The sequence below is a fragment of the Pinus tabuliformis genome, chromosome J (assembly GCF_031772625.1).
Source record: "Pinus tabuliformis cultivar Carrire ecotype Pingquan chromosome J, CPIR1, whole genome shotgun sequence".
Taxonomy (NCBI): Eukaryota; Viridiplantae; Streptophyta; class Pinopsida; order Pinales; family Pinaceae; genus Pinus; species Pinus tabuliformis.
The window spans coordinates 1,460,506,657-1,460,523,508 of NC_142295.1; the positions used below are offsets into that span (position 1 = coordinate 1,460,506,657).

Sequence of the window (16,852 nt, forward strand, 5' to 3'; positions counted from 1 at the left end):
AGCAGTGCAGAGGATGTTGGGCAGGAAGGCTTAGCATTAACACAAGAATCGATGATAGATGATCAGAGTAATGCTCAGTGAGGAGTATTGCCAAAGTACAGTCTTCGCTAAAAGGGAGTGTTGATTTGGGGTAGCATCTGATGTGCTCTAGCCACGAAATTTGGTGGAGAGGCTAAGGCACATGAGATCTCCAATACCCAGAAAGGGTTTGGGCAGATTCTAAACAGTTTGGTAGATATTAAAATAATTAATATTTTTAATGTAATCCCTAAGTCTAAACTTAGGGAAAATAAAATATTAATGTGAATTAATATGAAACTGTGTTAGAATGGTCCAAAAGTCATGGATCAAGCTAGATCTAATCTTAGTCATTGATTAGGGACTTAATCTCGATCGTTGATTTGTCAACGAGAAAAGTATAAGAGGAGGCTTGAGGGGCACTTGGAGAACACACTGAGAGAGACCAGTCAGTTCAATTTCTGGAGCAGGGTTAAATGAGAAATTGAACCAGTGGTCTGGAAAGCAGTCAGGAGGCAGCAAGTACAAAACAAAGAGACATGAGATCAGCGCAGAGGCAGAAAAGGCAGACGTGGGGCCAGAGGGAGCCACGCAGAGGCAGCAGAGACTGCGCAGAGTCAGCAGGGCCTGCGTCATCCACGCAGAGGTTGCAGGAGTGATGCAGAAGGCCAAAGAGGCTGTGCAGAGTCTCAACAGGCTGACACAGAGGGTTTCAGGTCACATAGAGGTCAGTAGGGCTAACGCTGGGTTCAGAAGAAGTGCTAGAGAATTTATCTATCTGTGGGTAAGCCAGTTTGGCACCTTGTTGTACTAGAAAATTGTTGAATAATAAAATCCTCCCTTGCTTCACTGGTTTTCCCACATTGGGTTTTTCCAGGGACATTAGTCCAAAATAACTGTGTCAATGTGTTGATTCTTCTGCATATGTTTGTTTCTATATTACGATGTGATATCTGCAGCAGTGTTTACTTTAATGTTTATTGAAGTAATTTCATGAATAACTTATGGTGAAATAAGTAGGAAAAGTAAATCAGTTGCTAAAGTGATAGAATTTTCACAAGTTGGTTCTCAGCAGTGGCATATAGCTCTTGGCAGTGTCATATGGTTGTAGCTTTTGGCTTTGGTTCTTAGCACAGTGATCTCTGCCCAGCAATATATATATATATATATATATATATATATATATATATATATATATGGTTTCAGTATAACACTCACAGCAATATGATATGTATAGTTCTTATGCATAGTCATCATAGTATCGCAGTTGTATATATCTCAGTTTCACAATGATACGTTTGGCATCATAGTTCCTCATTGATGTATTTCAGAGCAGTTATGGTATAACGACTATACAGAGAGTTATTGATGACAATATTACGTAACAACATTGTTGATGAATCTTGTTCACAAACGAAGTTGTGAACAAGACATGTATAGGCCTTGGACGACCTATTGATATTTGTACCTTCTAGCTCCATGTTGAATTTTTCAATGACAATCTAATAGAAGAAGAAGAATTCAGATGGGTTTTCCCCCTTGTGGGGTTTTTCCCTAGTCTCTGAACAAAATTCTCGATGTCCTCTTTGTGCACGCTTTTCTTCTTATGTTCCGCTACTATGATGTTATTGTTCTTTCTGAATAATTGCTAATGTTGTAATGATGTTATGGTGTGAATTATATATGTGAATGATGAAATGTTTTAAACACAATTATCTAAAGCACAAAACAATATGGTCCTAAGAAAAATTAACAAAACACACTCAAGGCCTAGTTAATAATTGCACTCCAACTTTGGAGGACGTGAGTGAAAAAACTTAATTAATTATTTATCGCTAAAAAGAGAGAATAATTAAGTAAAAAACAGTCTAGAGTGGTGTTCTTACCAACCAGGTCCCAAGTGTCTAAGTTTGTTACATAAGTTCAACATGCTAGCATCATTTTGTACAATTTCCCCATGGGAGTATGGAATTTGCATAGAGAGAGAAGATAGAGGAAGAGAGAGAGAAGAGGCAATATTTTCCCTGCTAGACTTCTGAACTCTAAAAATTTGATAGGTGCCTTGTACATTGGGCCATGGGGTCTTCATTATTCTGCTAAGTACAACTCAGCAGGTAACAAGTTCAACATGCAATAATGCTAGATTTTTCTTTTATTTTGTTATTAATGCATTTCCTAATTTGAAGGCAATAAAGATCAAACATACGTTTACTTTTTAGCAATTCACATAAAACCTTAGCCCTAACCCTAGGTATCTAGGAAAATGGGAAAAGGATAAATTTAATTAATAAGATGGATAATCAACACAGTTATGACTAGTGCCTTGCCCTAAATGGGATAGATGGAGTCTTCTAGGGAAAAATTCAATGAGAATGACTTTATTGGAGTAAGGGGGATGACTAGGGCATTCACTTTAAAACCAAAGAATTTCCCTTGTGAGGGAATAATTTAAATTTAAGGAATGCACACTCGGAGTTTCCTTAAAGGTTTCAAGGATAACAATTTTGCATGCTATAAAGGAGCAATTATATATCTCGAACTTTTGTCAAACTTCAAGGTCACCAAACTCGAACACAAACACAAACCGGGTGACTTAGCTTCTAACTTCTACTCTATCATGTCTGAATATGATTATCATGGGTTTTGTAATAGTCATCTTGTTGCAGCTGGCCTCCTATCCTTTGCAGAATAAAGCTTGGTTTTGATTTATTTTGTCTCTCTAGGTTGATCGATGTCTTCATGTTTATCTTATGCAATATTGTAAATGTTTTTGAGCCATTTTCATTGGTTTAAATTTTCCATTTAAATGTGCTTTCTGTCTATTTTCTTCCATTCAAAAGCTAATGTTAGAGATTACTCCACCATTTAAAATACAAAGTATTTTACAAACTCGTTTGGCCATTAACTTGTTGGTCAAAAACCATTGCATGATGTTTTTCTTAGTGTTATTTTGCATATTTTTGGGTGGAAATAGTATATGCAAGACTAGGGACACCTCTTTGTGGTTGGTTAGCACTAACCCAAACTGAAAGGGAAGTTTGCACATGACAGTAAGGGCTAATTTTTCTTACATGCTGCATTGAGATTGTTTACCCCAAATTCATCAAATAATCTAATTTTTGAAGGGGTAAAAATCTATTCTAGCAGGTAAGAGGTCTCCAACCCTCAATAGTGTCCCTAGTTGCATTCTTAAGAATCAACTTATCAAGCCTCAGATTAAGCGGCTCAAAAAGAAAATATTTCAATTGCCAAACATTAGAAACCATCCCCAACCATACCCCACATGCCCTTGTCAAAATACAAGCCCAATATAAGCTTGGGGACTTTCCATTCCTTTTTTTTCAAGAAGTCGCTCCACAGATTGGCGTTCCCTCATCACATGCACTTGAGAATTTCCACCAATCCATGTTGTCCTCTGTTACTTAACTTTGTTTTTTTTAAATACATCATATATTAACGAGTATATATTCGCAAAGCCAATAAACATTATTTAACCACTTTTTATAATGTTTCAGGGTTTGAACCTACAAGTGGAAGGGCTAGTTGAACAAATTAATTAAATTTTCCAATGCCACATAAAAGAAATGTGGAAATGTGAACTTTTAGCTTAAAAGTGGGGCAATATTATAACTTAGTTTGTATATGTTTATTATTCTTATAACGTAGATTTATGAATTAAGTGATAACATCACCTAATTTTTCATGTTTTGTATTGATTTCTCAACATCCTCTAACCTCTTAAATTTCAGTTTGTTTTTGTTTATATCTCACCTATTGTTTGTTTGTTTATTTTTATTTGCTCAAGTTGTTGATAATACTAAGCAGAAATGGAATTTCTATAGTTGATTTTTAACAATAAACATCATGTTGTTTGATAGGGAAGCATGATTCATAGGTTGAGCCCCGAGTTACTTCGTAGATTGAAATTTGTCATTGAATTCAAAATGCCAGATCAGGTTGTGCGAAGCCAAATGTGGAAGAAAATGATTCCTATCAAGGTAAGTCACCTCTGTCCTTGGTTTTAATCTTGTGAAAGAAAATGCTCGTCTCTATTATTGTCCAATTTTTCTATGCCATAAACATAAACTTATTAATCTTGTTCAAATTTCAACTTCTTAATATTGCTTTAGAGATAGTTTTTCTCTTACATTAACTTTTTTTTTCCAAAATACTCGTTGAGAAACAAGAACAAAGCTTTGTCATATTAAAACATTCTAAAAAATGGGTTGTATTATTGGTAAAATTCCAAGAAATTTGAGGGAAGTTAAGGGAAAAGGGTAAGAAATACATCACAAAACACAAATGGGTTGTAAGTTATGTGTGGTCAAAAAGAGACCTCAAGGGTTTGAGCTATGAGGACCTATGATTAGGATGTCAACAACAATCTCCTATTGACTTTGGGACATGTCTTTTGGAAATCTAGCAGATGTTTATGTTGCCACCTAATCTACACCTTTGGCCTACGTGGAAGAAATATTTAATCCCCTGAGTGTGGTCTTGTGGGCAAGTTTCAAGTTGAGTTGTTGTCACTCAAATCTCAACTCCTCCGTCTAGGTTAACTACTAGTGAAGCCATGGGAGGTAGTCCCTAAAACAACTAAGGCTGATTTAAGGTATAGTAAATGAGAAAATATTTCTAGGATTTAATTGAAATTACACAAGATTACATTCAACCATCAACATATAATTCACGACATACAATTTAGAAGCGTGTAAATACAATTCACAAGGAAATGATATAATAATCACAAGTGCATAAATATCTATTCGTAAGTAAATGATATAATGATAAAGACCAATGGCAAATAAAGAAGGCTCATGTTGCTTGAAAATAGATATGGCAAATGTGATCCTAAGCCAAATGGATATGTTGTAGAAAATGTTGTGTAAATGAATATGAAGAGGATTCCAAATCTCCAAAGCTTGAGGCATTTGTGAAACTTCACAAATCCTTGCCAAGAAAATTTGTTAATAGATAGGTGTTCCCTACACATGAAGTTTAGAGAATATGTCAGTCAACCAAGAAGCACATATAATCTAAAACTTAAAAATGTAAGGAAGAAAATAGACTAACAAATAACCGACTTTGAGAGTCTATTCCTACTGGGTGACAACACCCCTTAAAAGACCTATTACAACAAGAATTTCAAAGCAATATAATTAAAACCATTATACCTCAATTAAACTCCAAGCTACCACACAAATATCAACACCATGTAGCCTCCAAAGCCTCCTTTTACTAACAAATGATAGAACAATACAATAGCAGCAATTCTCCAAGAGCTCCAACCCTTCAACTCTAGCTTGCACAAGAGGCAAGATTTTTTCTTTATAGAAAATGAGGGCGAATATCCCAAGAAAAATGATAATCACAAGGGAGTGATGATCCAATGCAATTGATAATCCCAAAGAGAGGCACGAGTTCCCTGTTAGTTTTTGTAGCATCGGATGTGTTCTAGCCATGAAATTTTGTGGAGATGCTAGAATACATGAGATCTCCAAAATCCAAAAATAGTTTATGGAAATTCCGCCTAGAAATGACTTAATTAGTGTAGAAATTTCTGTTTTCCCACCCCGGTTTTCAGTTTCACCTTATTTCTTCCATGTAGTTAAATGCCCTTTCCCATAACCATACATTTAACAAGCTGAAAAAAATAAATATTGCTGAAAACACAAATTCTGGAAATTTTACAGAATGCTGGAAATTGCAGAAATAAAAATCAGCAGTAATAAACAGCCATTAAAACACATTTAAACACTGAGATTTTTGGTCAACTTGACCCTGGAAAAACCCCCTACAACTCTTGGAGAAAACCAGTTTGAGAGCTCTTCTTTATTTCTGAAAATTGCCTTTTTCACAGTGAGAAATATTCAACAAAAAAATCAGCAAGCAAATTTACAACTTATCTCTTTTCCCATGCCTCACAGCAAACTGGAAATTACAGCAAACATGACAGCAATAAATGTTGTACGGCCTCCTCGATTTTCGTGCCCACTTTCAGCATTAAATGTTGTTGTACGGCCATCATTAAATGCGTTGTACGGACTGCAATAAATGTGTTGTACGGCCCTCGTTTTGCGTGCAGAAAAATCAGCAAACTGCTCCTCGATTTTTGTGCAAACCACTCCTCGAAAATCGTGCCAAAATCTGCCTTTCACTGTGTGCTGAACCAGCTGTACAAATCTGCTCAACTGCTGCCTTGGAATGTGTGCCAAGCTGTTGTCTCCTTCTCCTCCCTGCTCAGAAATCTCTCTTGCTCTCTTGCTCTCCTTCTCCCAATCTGCTCATGAAAGAATGAATGACCTTTTCCTCCTTTTCCTCCTTTAATCTAACCCCAAGTGACTTTTGGGTGATCCCTAAATCCAATGGCTGAAATAGATTGAGATCTAAGGCTGAGATTAAATGCTCATTTAAATCTCACTTTTTATTTTTTAATTCACCCCACTTTAATAAAGACCCACTTAGTCATTTATCTCCAAAGTCACTTTTCCTTTCTAATCTTTCATTGACTTTATAAAAGTCACTTTAAAATTAGATTTGGTAACTTTATCACTTAAAGCCACTTTTAAATTAAATTTAACTTTATAAAATTATAGTCATTTTAGGAGAAAAATTAAATTCTTTTGGACACTTTTCCCTAGGCCAAAGATCAAAGCCTAAGGGAACCACCTGTCCTCCGGTACCAAATTTCAACACTCCCTCTTACCGAGGAAGGTGTTCCTCACCACACCCATCTTGTCTCTGAAGTAGACATGCTTGCCCCGTGGTAAGGCTTTGGTAAGAATATCTGCAACCTACTCATCAGTGGAAATATACTCAAGCTTCACAGCTCCCTTCTGAACATAGTCTCTGATGAAATGATATCTGATCCCGATATGCTTTGACCTGTCATGAAATACTGGATTCTCCGTGAGTTTAATGTAACTCTGATTATCACAGTAAATCACTGAAGGTCTCAACGGCTGACCAAATAAGCCAAACAACATCTTGCGAAGCCAGATAGCCTCACAACTAGCTAGACTGGTTGCCATATACTCTGCTTCTGCTGAACTCAGTGCTACTGACTGCTGCTTCCGGCTGAACCATGACACTACTGCTGAACCCAACCCAAAACAACACCCTGAAGTGCTCTTCCTATCAGAAGCACAACCTACCCAATCAGAATCAGTGTATCCTGCCAATCTCACTCCATCTCCGTGCTTGTAGTCCAGACCATAATCCATTGTCCCCTGCAAGTATCGCAAAATGTGTTTTGCAGCCACCCAGTGAACCTTCCTAGGCTCACACATAAACTGACTCATCGTGTTGACTGCAAAACAGATATCTGGTCTAGTGTTGACCAAATACATCAAGGAACCAATCAGCTGCCTGTACAATGTGGGATCCACCAACTCGGAATCCGAAGCATGAAGCTTCTTCCAGTTGGTGATCATCGGTGTCGACATGGGTCTACAATCCTCCATGTGGAATCTGCTAAGGATGTCCACAATATACTTCCCCTGCCCCAGGAAGAAATGCCCCTCCTCCTGCCACACCTCCAAGCCCAAAAAGTAATGCATCAAGCCAATGTCCTTCATCTCAAACTCCGTCGCAAGATCTCTCTTGCAGTGCTCTATGAGTCTCTCTGCACCTGTAATGACCAAGTCATCCACATACAGCACCAGAATGAGAGGCTCCTCACCAATCACAATAAAGTAAAGGTTCGGATCTGCCTCACTCTTTGTGAAACCCATCCCCTGCAAGTATGTATCTATCCTGGAGTACCAAGCTCTGGGAGCTTGCTTCAGGCCATAAAGGGCCTTCTTCAATCTGCACACATGGGACTCCTTCCCATGCACCTCAAAGCCCTATGGCTGCTCAATGTACACCTCCTCCTGTATGAAGCCATTGAGAAATGCGGTCTTCACATCCATCTGGTGGATCTTCCAACCCATCTTTGCTGCTATCGATATAATGGAGCGGACCGAAGTATATCGAGCCACGGGAGCGAAGGTCTCCTCATAATCAACTCCCTCTACCTGGGAGAACCCTCTAGCCACAAACCTCGCTTTGAATTTCTCAATGCTACCATCTGCAGCATGCTTTACCTTGTAAAGCCATCTGGAAGTAACCACGGATTTGCCCTCAGGCCTCGGCACCACCTCCCAAACATCATTCTTCATGATAGATGAATACTCCTCCTGCATGGCCTCTCTCCAGACCTGCTGGCTAGCTGCCTCCTCATAGCTAGAAGGCTTAGAGTCAAGGATGCTGGTAACCATCGCCATATAGCTACAAAACCTCTCAGGTGGTCTACTCTCTCTGACCGGCCTCTTCGGCTCAGCAATAGATGTGGCATCTCTCAAGGTGTCCTGAAGCCACTTGGGCTTCCTCTTCCCTGAGCATGCTTCTCCCATAGGAAAATGAAACTCCTCCTCCTCATCACCATCAGTAGCCTGAACTCCTGACTGTCTGTCTACTGTCCTCCTGCCTGCACCTGAACCTGTAGAAGTTGAGGTACCGTGTGAACTGTCCATCAGTGGACTCCCTAGTGAACTGCTCTGTGAACTGCTCTGCATGCTGCCCGGAGCACCACCCCTCTGGCTCGGTGAGCCACTGCTCACTGACGGACCTGACCTCCTCATAGATGTACCTCCTGATCCAACTGATCCTCCTGATCCCTGCCCACTGGATCCCTGCGACTGACTCAACTGCTATTGAGGGTCTGGCTGATCTAGATACTCTAACTCCCGTGACCTCCTAAAGGCCCTGTCCTCCTCGAACTTCACATCCCGTCTGACAACAACTCTCCTCTGTGCAGGAATGTAAATCCGAAAGGCCTTTGAGGTCTCACTATAGCCCACAAAGATACCCTTCTCTGCGGTGGGCTCTAGTTTGGTCCTCTTCTCCTTGGGTATATAGGAGTATGTAATGCATCCAAATATATGAAGATGACCAATATAAGGCTTCTTCCCAGAGAAAGCCTCCTCCAGAGTCATGTGCCCCAAGGCACAATGCGGACTCCTGTTCTGCAAGTAAACATCTGTGTTGCAGGCCTCTGCCCACAAGAACAATGTCAACCCCTGATCATGTAACATGGCTTTGGCAGCCCCTATGATGGATCTGTTCTTCCTCTCTGCAACCCCGTTCTGCTGGGGGTTGTAAGGAACAATGAACTCCCTCCTAATGCCTACCTCAGCGTAATAGTCAACAAACTCTCCAAGGGTGTACTCTCCTCCATTGTCCGACCTCAGGGACTTGATCTTTCGACCTGTCTGTGTCTCCACAAGAGCTCTGAACTCCTGAAACCGCTTGAAGACCTCACTCTTGGTCTTCAAAAAATAAATCCAGGTCCTCCTGGAGTGATCATCAATGAATAAAACATAGTACTCATATCCACTCAAGGAAACATGAGACATCCAACCGCTCACATCGGAATGAATCAAATCAAGTATCCCAGTCGCTCTGTTGTCACTGCTGGGAAAAGGGGATTTGGCAAACTTGTCCATCGCACAACCTCTGCAAGTATCAAAGTGATCAGTACTGAAATCTGGCACACCTGTAGTGATCTCCCGCAATGTCCTCAAAGCTCCATGATACATATGTCCCATCCTGCGGTGCCAAATCTCACATAGCTCAGAACTGCTAGCTTTGCTGTCGGTACTACTGCTCAATGCCAAAAGGGGCTGGAATGCAAACTTGTACACCTTTGCATGGCGTACGCCTATCACTCTAGCTGAATCAACTGGAGTGCCCCTGGGATACATCAACACCTGTCCTCCCCTGAACAGTACCTCATATCCTTTGTCCTCCAAAACTGAGACAGATATAAGGTTCTTCCTCATCCCTGGCACATAAAGAACATCTGACACTTTCAAGGGAGGTTTGGACTCCCTCTGAAATGTTAGTGTCCCCACCCCGACTTCTCTAACAACTCTGTCATCACTGAGTACTACCTCAATATCAGTGCCACTCTCTAAAAGCTCTGAGAAGTACTCATGGACTCCTGTCATACGATGTGAAGCCCCACTGTCCACATACCAGATACCTGAAGATGCTCCGCTAATCGAGGGAAAAGCATGCTCCCTCTGAACCTGTGTGGCAGGTGATCCTGCACTAGAGGACTCACACGTAGTGAACGCAAACTCCCGGTCAAAACGACCTGCAAAGTCCTCAATCTCTGCTGAAGTTGCCACGTCCTGGTTCTTCCCCTTCTTCTTCTTCTTCTCCGGACACACCACTGCAAAGTGTCCCATCTTTTGACAATTCCAACACTTCACCTTGGAATAGTCCTTCTGTGTGTTCCCCTGTTTACCTTTACCTTTACCTTTGCCCCCACCACTGCTTGTGGAAGCCTGCTTCTTCCCTTTGCCTTTCTTGCCTCCTGCCACCAGTGCTACATCCTCATCCTGCTCAACTGGCTTGGCTGCCCCAAGCTGACCTTTCCTGATCTCCGTCTGAATGCAATCATCCCAAAACCTCTCCCATGTGGGAAGGGTCTCACGTGCACAACCCCCATCAGCAAAGTTCAACCATGAACGGGGGAGGCCATTCACTGCAATCCGCACCAACTCAGTGGGTGGAATGGCCTCTCCAATCGCTGCCAACTCATCTCTCACATTAGTAATCTTTGTGAGATATCCAGCTGCACTATCATTACCCATCTTAATGTTTTTCAGTTTCTCCTTCAGAACCATTTTTCGGTTCTCATTGGTACTCTGGTAGAGATTGGACAATGCTGTCCACATCTCATGGGCATTGCTCTTTCCTCTCACATGAAGAATGCAATGGTCCTTGATTCTGTCTAGAATCAGCCTCTTACCCTTGTTGTTCTTTTTATTATAAGCTGTCAACTGAGTAGCATCAGTAGGCACAACAACAGGGTTCTGTGTGGTATGCACCATGATATCTCAGACTTCTGCCTCCTCAAAGATACTCTGCATTCTCTCCTTCCAAACGCTGTAATTTGTATGCCCATCTAGCCTATCCTCCACCCTCAATCCCAATGACATCCTGCTGTCCTAAAACTGAAAAATGGCACTGCTATAGTAAAGATAAAATTGCTGTTTATGAAAAAATCAGCTTGCTGGAATTTTCTAAGTGAAAAATCAGCAGTTGTAATTTTTCCTTTTGTTGTCCCAAATTGCCCTTCAGCACTCAAGCTCTGATACCATGTAGAAATTTCTGTTTTCCCACCCCGGTTTTCAGTCTCACCTTATTTCTCTCATGTAGTTAAATGACCTTTCCCATAACCATACATTTAACAAGCTGAAAAAAATAAATATTGCTGAAAACACAAATTCTGGAAATTTTACAGAATGCTGGAAATTGTTGAACTAAAAATCAGCAGTAATAAACAGCCATTAAAACACATTTAAACACTGAGAGTTTTGGTCAACTTGACTCTGGAAAAACCCCCTACAACTCTTGGGGAAAACCAGTTTGAGAGCTCTTCTTTATTTCTGAAAATTGCCTTTTTCACAGTGAGAAATATTCAGCAAAAAAATCAGCAAGCAAATTTACAACTTATCTCTTTTCCCATGCCTCACAGCAAACTGGAAATTATAGCAAACATGACAGCAATAAATGCTGTACGGCCTCCTCGATTTTCATGCCCACTTTCAGCATTAAACGCTGCTGTACGGCCAGCATTAAATGCGCTATACGGACTGCAATAAATGCGGTGTATGGCCCTCGTTTTGCGTGCAGAAAAATAAGCAAATTTCTCGATTTTTGTGCAAACCACTCCTCGAAAATCGTGCCAAAATCTGCCTTTCACTGTGTGCTGAACCAGCTGTACAAATCTGCTCAATTGCTACCTTGGAATGTGTGCCAAGCTACTGTCTCCTTCTCCTCCCTGCTCAGAAATCTCTCTTGCTCTCTTGCTCTCATTCTCCCAATCTGCTCATGAAAGAATGAATGACCTTTTCCTCCTTTAATCTAACCCCAAGTGACTTTTGGGTGATCCCTAAATCCAATGGCTAAAATAGATTGAGATCTAAGGCTGAGATTAAATGCTCATTTAAATCTCACTTTTTATTTTTTAATTCACCCCACTTTAATAAAGACCCACTTAGTCATTTATTTCCAAAGTCACTTTTTCTTTCTAATTTTTCATTGACTTTATAAAAGTCACTTTAAAATTAGACTTAGTAACTTTATCACTTAAAGTCACTTTTAAATTAGATTTAACTTTATAAAATTATAAAGTCACTTTAGGAGAAAAATTAAATTCTTTTGGACACTTTTCCCTAGGCCAAAGATCAAAGCCCAAGGGAACCACCTGTCCTCCGGTACCAAATTTCAACAATTAGATTATTAACCAATTTTTAAATATTCCCTAAGTCTAAACTTAGGGAATTTGGTTAATTAATCAGTATTAATTAATTCAAGGCGAGAATCATCTAGAAACCCACACGGTCGATCCAGAGATGATCCTAGCCATTGATTAAGTTTTAATCTTGGTCATTGGTGCTCCAATAGAAGATTATAAGAGAAGGTCAATGTGGTGATGGAGAAAACACTTGAGAAGTTCGATTTCATGAGTAGATCAATTTCCTGAGTAGCAACAATCAGTTGCCAGAGAGAGAGTCAGTGAGATCAAAGCAGTGAGAGAGTGGTAGAGACAGTGAAGTCGGAGGAAGGTTTCCAGATCCTATGAGTGCATTTGCAGAGAGGCAAGAGAGCCACAGAAAGGTTGATGTTGGGGCAACGCAGTAGCCTCTAGAGGCAAAGTCGATTTGCTAAGAGATATTGATGTTTTTAGTTCCAGAGGTCCAGAAGGAGTCCCAGAGTCTTGAAGAAGCGTCTTTCTAGTTAGCAGAAGGAAGAATGACTTCATCAGAGTGCACTCTGAGGCTAGACGTCTAGCCAGCTACATAGAGCAGCGTAGAGGCTCAGAGGGCTGAAATTTTGAAGGCAAGTTGTGTCGAAAGATTGCATGTGGGGTGAGGGAAATTTCTCTCTAGATTTATTGCTAGTATTTCTCTGTAGGATTGCCAATTTCGACATTCAGTTGTACTTAGATTATTTCACTGCTGCATAATAATAAATCCTCAGTTGCTACACCGGTTTTCCCAAGTTGGGTTTTTCCAGGGACTTTTGTCCAAAAATAATTGTGTTATTTATGTGTGTGTGCTAGCATTTCTTCCAGCGTTTATTCTTCGCAGTTTTATTGTGTAGATTGCAGTGTGATTTATTGAGTATTTGTTGTAGTCAACAGCAAATAAATTGTTAAATAAAATAAAGAATTAGGAGAATAATTTCAAGTTGTTGCAATAGGATTCTGGTTTAGGAATTTTCACATGGTATCAGATCGCAGTTGATTAGCCGGAGAGCTTAGAGGCAAAGACAGAAAGAATTTCGTTGTTTAGTGTGAACAACAGATTGAAATTCCCAAGGGTAGCACAATCATTCTATAAGGACGCGAGTTACTTGCGAAGGTTCGATTTTTCTGAGTGAGGGGCAGAAAAATTCGATCCTACCAGATCTAGTGATTCCAGAGGCAGAGGGAGCGGCCTAGATTTTTCGTTGAGCAGATCTTTGTTGATTTTTAGTAACATCGGATGTGCTCTAAGCCTCAAAATTTGCAAGGAGGCTAGGACCAATGTTGCACGAAGCGGGAGCGAAGCGGAAGCGTCATTTTCCAAAAATCTAGGGAGCGAAGCGTCCGCGGAAGCGTCTGCTATATATATATATATTTTTATATATTTTTTTGCATTTATACTCAAAACAAACATCCCAAATACCAAATTAATTGTAGAAGACATGAAAACATGCATATTTTTGCATAAATCAAGATAGATATGGCATCCATGATTCCATTGTAGTTACTAGTATGTACAACAATCATCTATATTCTAGCTATTACAAACATACATCAAATTTTTAAGCATATTATAAAACATAAAACATTTAAGCATATTATAAAACATAAAACATAGAGCATATTATGATTTATCTAGCAAGTGAGCAACTGTCAACATTTGTCATGTCCAAAATTCAAATAATAATGTTTACAAAATATGTCACTTGGTCACCGCCAAGCCAAAAAGGTTCAAAATTCAAATTCACAAGTCTACAAGTCTAATGAGTAATCTATAGACTATGACAAAAAGAAGTAGATTGTGAATATATCTACTAATCTCTCCTCCTTCCACCACGAATAGAACGTGATGGCGTGCCTCCACGTGGTGGCAATGAAGAAAATGGTCCCTGTGTAAGTCGTGGCACTGGAACTGATGAAGAAGAACCCCCTGCTGTTGGTGTTGAACCATGGAACCTAGGACCAGATGGGGGTGGGGGTGGTGGCATATCAACACGGTCATCATCATCCTAGAATCGCTCAAAAAATTCATGCAAAAAAAAAAAAACACTAGTTAACAAAAAAATTAAAAACATGAATTAGAGAAATGCTTTATAAGGGAAAATTGGAAAATTCATACCACAATGGACATACCTGGATAAGAGCATCCTCTAATTGCTCTAGTTGCAACACTCCATCCTCCAAATTGGGCTCCTCTGGATGCTTGTCCCAAGTCAACAAGTCTTTATTAGACTTTGCATCTTCACAGTAATGGGACAACAATCGCAAGTTGTAATGAACATAAACCAAGCTCTCTGCCCGGTCTAAACTCAACCTGTTCCTTTTAACACTGTGGATGAAAGAATAAGAGCTCCAACACCTCTCTGCAGAAGAAGTGTTTACCACCTGTGATAGCACCCGCAATGCCAAACTCTGTAGAAGTGGAGTAGGCCCTCCATGCATGTTCCACCACTCAAGAGCAGAAAAATGCTCTCGATCTTCAATTGAATGCATGCTCCCAAATGGACCAGTGTTGAGCGTATAGTTGCTCACCTGTCTCCGTACCAATGCAGCCTCCTCATTATCAAGGATTAATCTACTCAATGCAGCCATATATTTTTCGTGAACCTCTTTATCTTGGTGTGGTTTTTTCCTGCTTCCCCCCCCAGGTGCTGGTTTTGAAAGCCATGATGGATGATAGTACCTAGGTGTCAAAACATATGCTAATGCATGCAATGGAACATTTAGCATATCCCATCGCTTTTCCACCTCTTCACGAATATAATTGTACAAGGTGGTATCTCTAGGCTCAACAATGTCTTTAATCTGCCCCAACATGCTATCCATTTGCTCATACACCTCCCCAATTACTGGTCGATCTGAATCTGCAAACTTGATCATGTAATAAATTGGTTTGGTGAATTGCAAAACATATTTAACCTGTGACCAAAAGTAAGTGTCAAGAACAGTGTCCTTGACTACATTAGCAGTAGCACCATCTGTACACTGGTTAATTTCATCCCATGTTTCAGCACACACCAGATTAGTTAAAGCTTGTCTCACCTTCACTAGCCGCCTAAAGGTGAGGTAATAACTAGCAAATCTTGTCTTTGCAATTTTAAGCAATTGCAACTTGGAGTAAGTGCCATAGAAGTAGTTTACCCTTGTATGCCCTGTGATGAATTTAATGAGCTGCTTCCCTTTCCTGTAAACCTCAGCAATCCACCCACATTCTTTGTGTTTCACAATATCATGCATCAAAAGGTTCAATGTGTGAACCAGGCACCCAGACCAAAAGATGTGTGGATGAGTACGCTCAATAATTTTTCCTGCTGCCTTACAATTTGCTGCATTATCTGTGATCACTTGAACCACATTATTCGGACCAACATCTTTGATTGATTTCAATAGGAGATCTGCAATGTTTTGTGCAGTTGCACTGATGGAGGAGGAGTCATGACATGCAATAAATACTGCACCCTTAGAAGAAACACCAAGAACATTTATCAAATGTTGGTTTCTAATATTTGTCCACCCATCTGATACAATGGATACCCCATAATCCACCCACTCATGTGTAAAACGTGTCAAAGCTCTTTGAACCTTAGCTTTTTCTCTTTCTAATAACACTGTTCTAGCTTTCTCATAGTTGGGGGCCTTGTATCCTTTTGGGGCTTCATTGATGGCCTTTACCATGTCATGCCAATAGGGAGAGCGAAGCACATTGAATGGTACACCGCAAGCACAAAGAAAACGGACTACCTTTCCATCCACATCATCCCTCCCAGAAACATTAAGGAAATCCCCTATTGTTTTTCTACCTCCAGAGGTTGCAGAAGTACCATGAGGAGATGGGCAACTACCAAATTTAGAGTTTGCACTTGATTCTGAATGAGTTTTTTGTTTCTTGTTTTTTTGTTGTGCAGCCATCTCTATTTTGATGTATTTTTGTCTTTGTTCACTTGAAATTTTTGGGCAAATGGCTACCCCCACAGAACCCTTTTTTTCATCACTCTCTAGCACCCCACAAAGATGCCTCCTCAGACGGGTATATGAACCCGTATATGGTTTTCCTCCATGACAATCATGAGGGCACATCCATTTGTAAGATCCACCACCCTTTCCCCCTTCAAGTTTGGTCACATAGTTCCACAAGGGATTTGATGTACCTTTCCCATCTTGTGCTTCAGTGTCCTCTTCAAGTTCATCCCCTTCCTCTTCAAACCCTTCCTCCTCATCATACATTGGGTCACTACTATTAGGACCAAGTTCATCCCCTTCCTCTTCCCCTCTATTCCTCACCCTTGCCATCATTAAAACCAAGAGTGGAATGATACATAGAAGCCAAAAGAACACCATCTTGGAATATGGATATAGGTGGTGGACAACCTGTAAATAAAGGAGCAAGTAGAAACAATGGGAAAGAGTAGGAGAGGGAGGAGAAAAATACAACTTTTTTTTCAAAAAAACAAGGGAGTTTGGGGTTTGAACTTACCTCTTTAGCTCTTGTAGATGAAGTCCTCCAAGCTCTTGCTCCAAGCTCCTCCTCCT

General features: G+C 40.2%; 2 protein-coding genes across 3 annotated transcripts in view; one reads left to right on the forward strand and one right to left on the reverse strand.

Moving 5' to 3' along the window:
* The window catches only part of LOC149232873 (uncharacterized), a 538,221-nt gene that overhangs the window by 443,170 nt on the left and 78,199 nt on the right, over positions 1-16,852 (forward strand). For both annotated transcript variants that reach the window (XR_016248192.1, XM_089379531.1), the window contains one exon: positions 3,897-4,016. Coding sequence is in view for 1 of the 2 variants with exons in the window: in XM_089379531.1 (XP_089235657.1) it covers positions 3,897-4,016 (120 nt within the window). In the remaining variant the exon portion in view is untranslated. The remainder of the gene's footprint in view (positions 1-3,896; positions 4,017-16,852) is intronic.
* Positions 13,665-16,749, reverse strand: LOC149232874 (uncharacterized). Its single transcript, XM_089376596.1, has 2 exons — positions 14,456-16,749; positions 13,665-14,331 (listed from the first exon to the last, which is right to left on the reverse strand). The coding sequence occupies exons 1-2, from the start codon at positions 16,658-16,660 to the stop codon at positions 14,137-14,139; spliced, it is 2,400 nt and encodes a 799-aa protein (XP_089232722.1). The 5' UTR covers positions 16,661-16,749; the 3' UTR covers positions 13,665-14,136.

Bases quoted from the DNA above. Each gene is read 5' to 3' on its own strand.
- LOC149232874 (XM_089376596.1), bottom strand. From the start codon at position 16,660: ATGGTGTTCTTTTGGCTTCTATGTATCATTCCACTCTTGGTTTTAATG. The intron at 14,332-14,455 runs GTATGTCCATTG...GAGCGATTCTAG, and splicing joins TAGAGGATGCTCTTATCCAG to GATGATGATGACCGTGTTGA.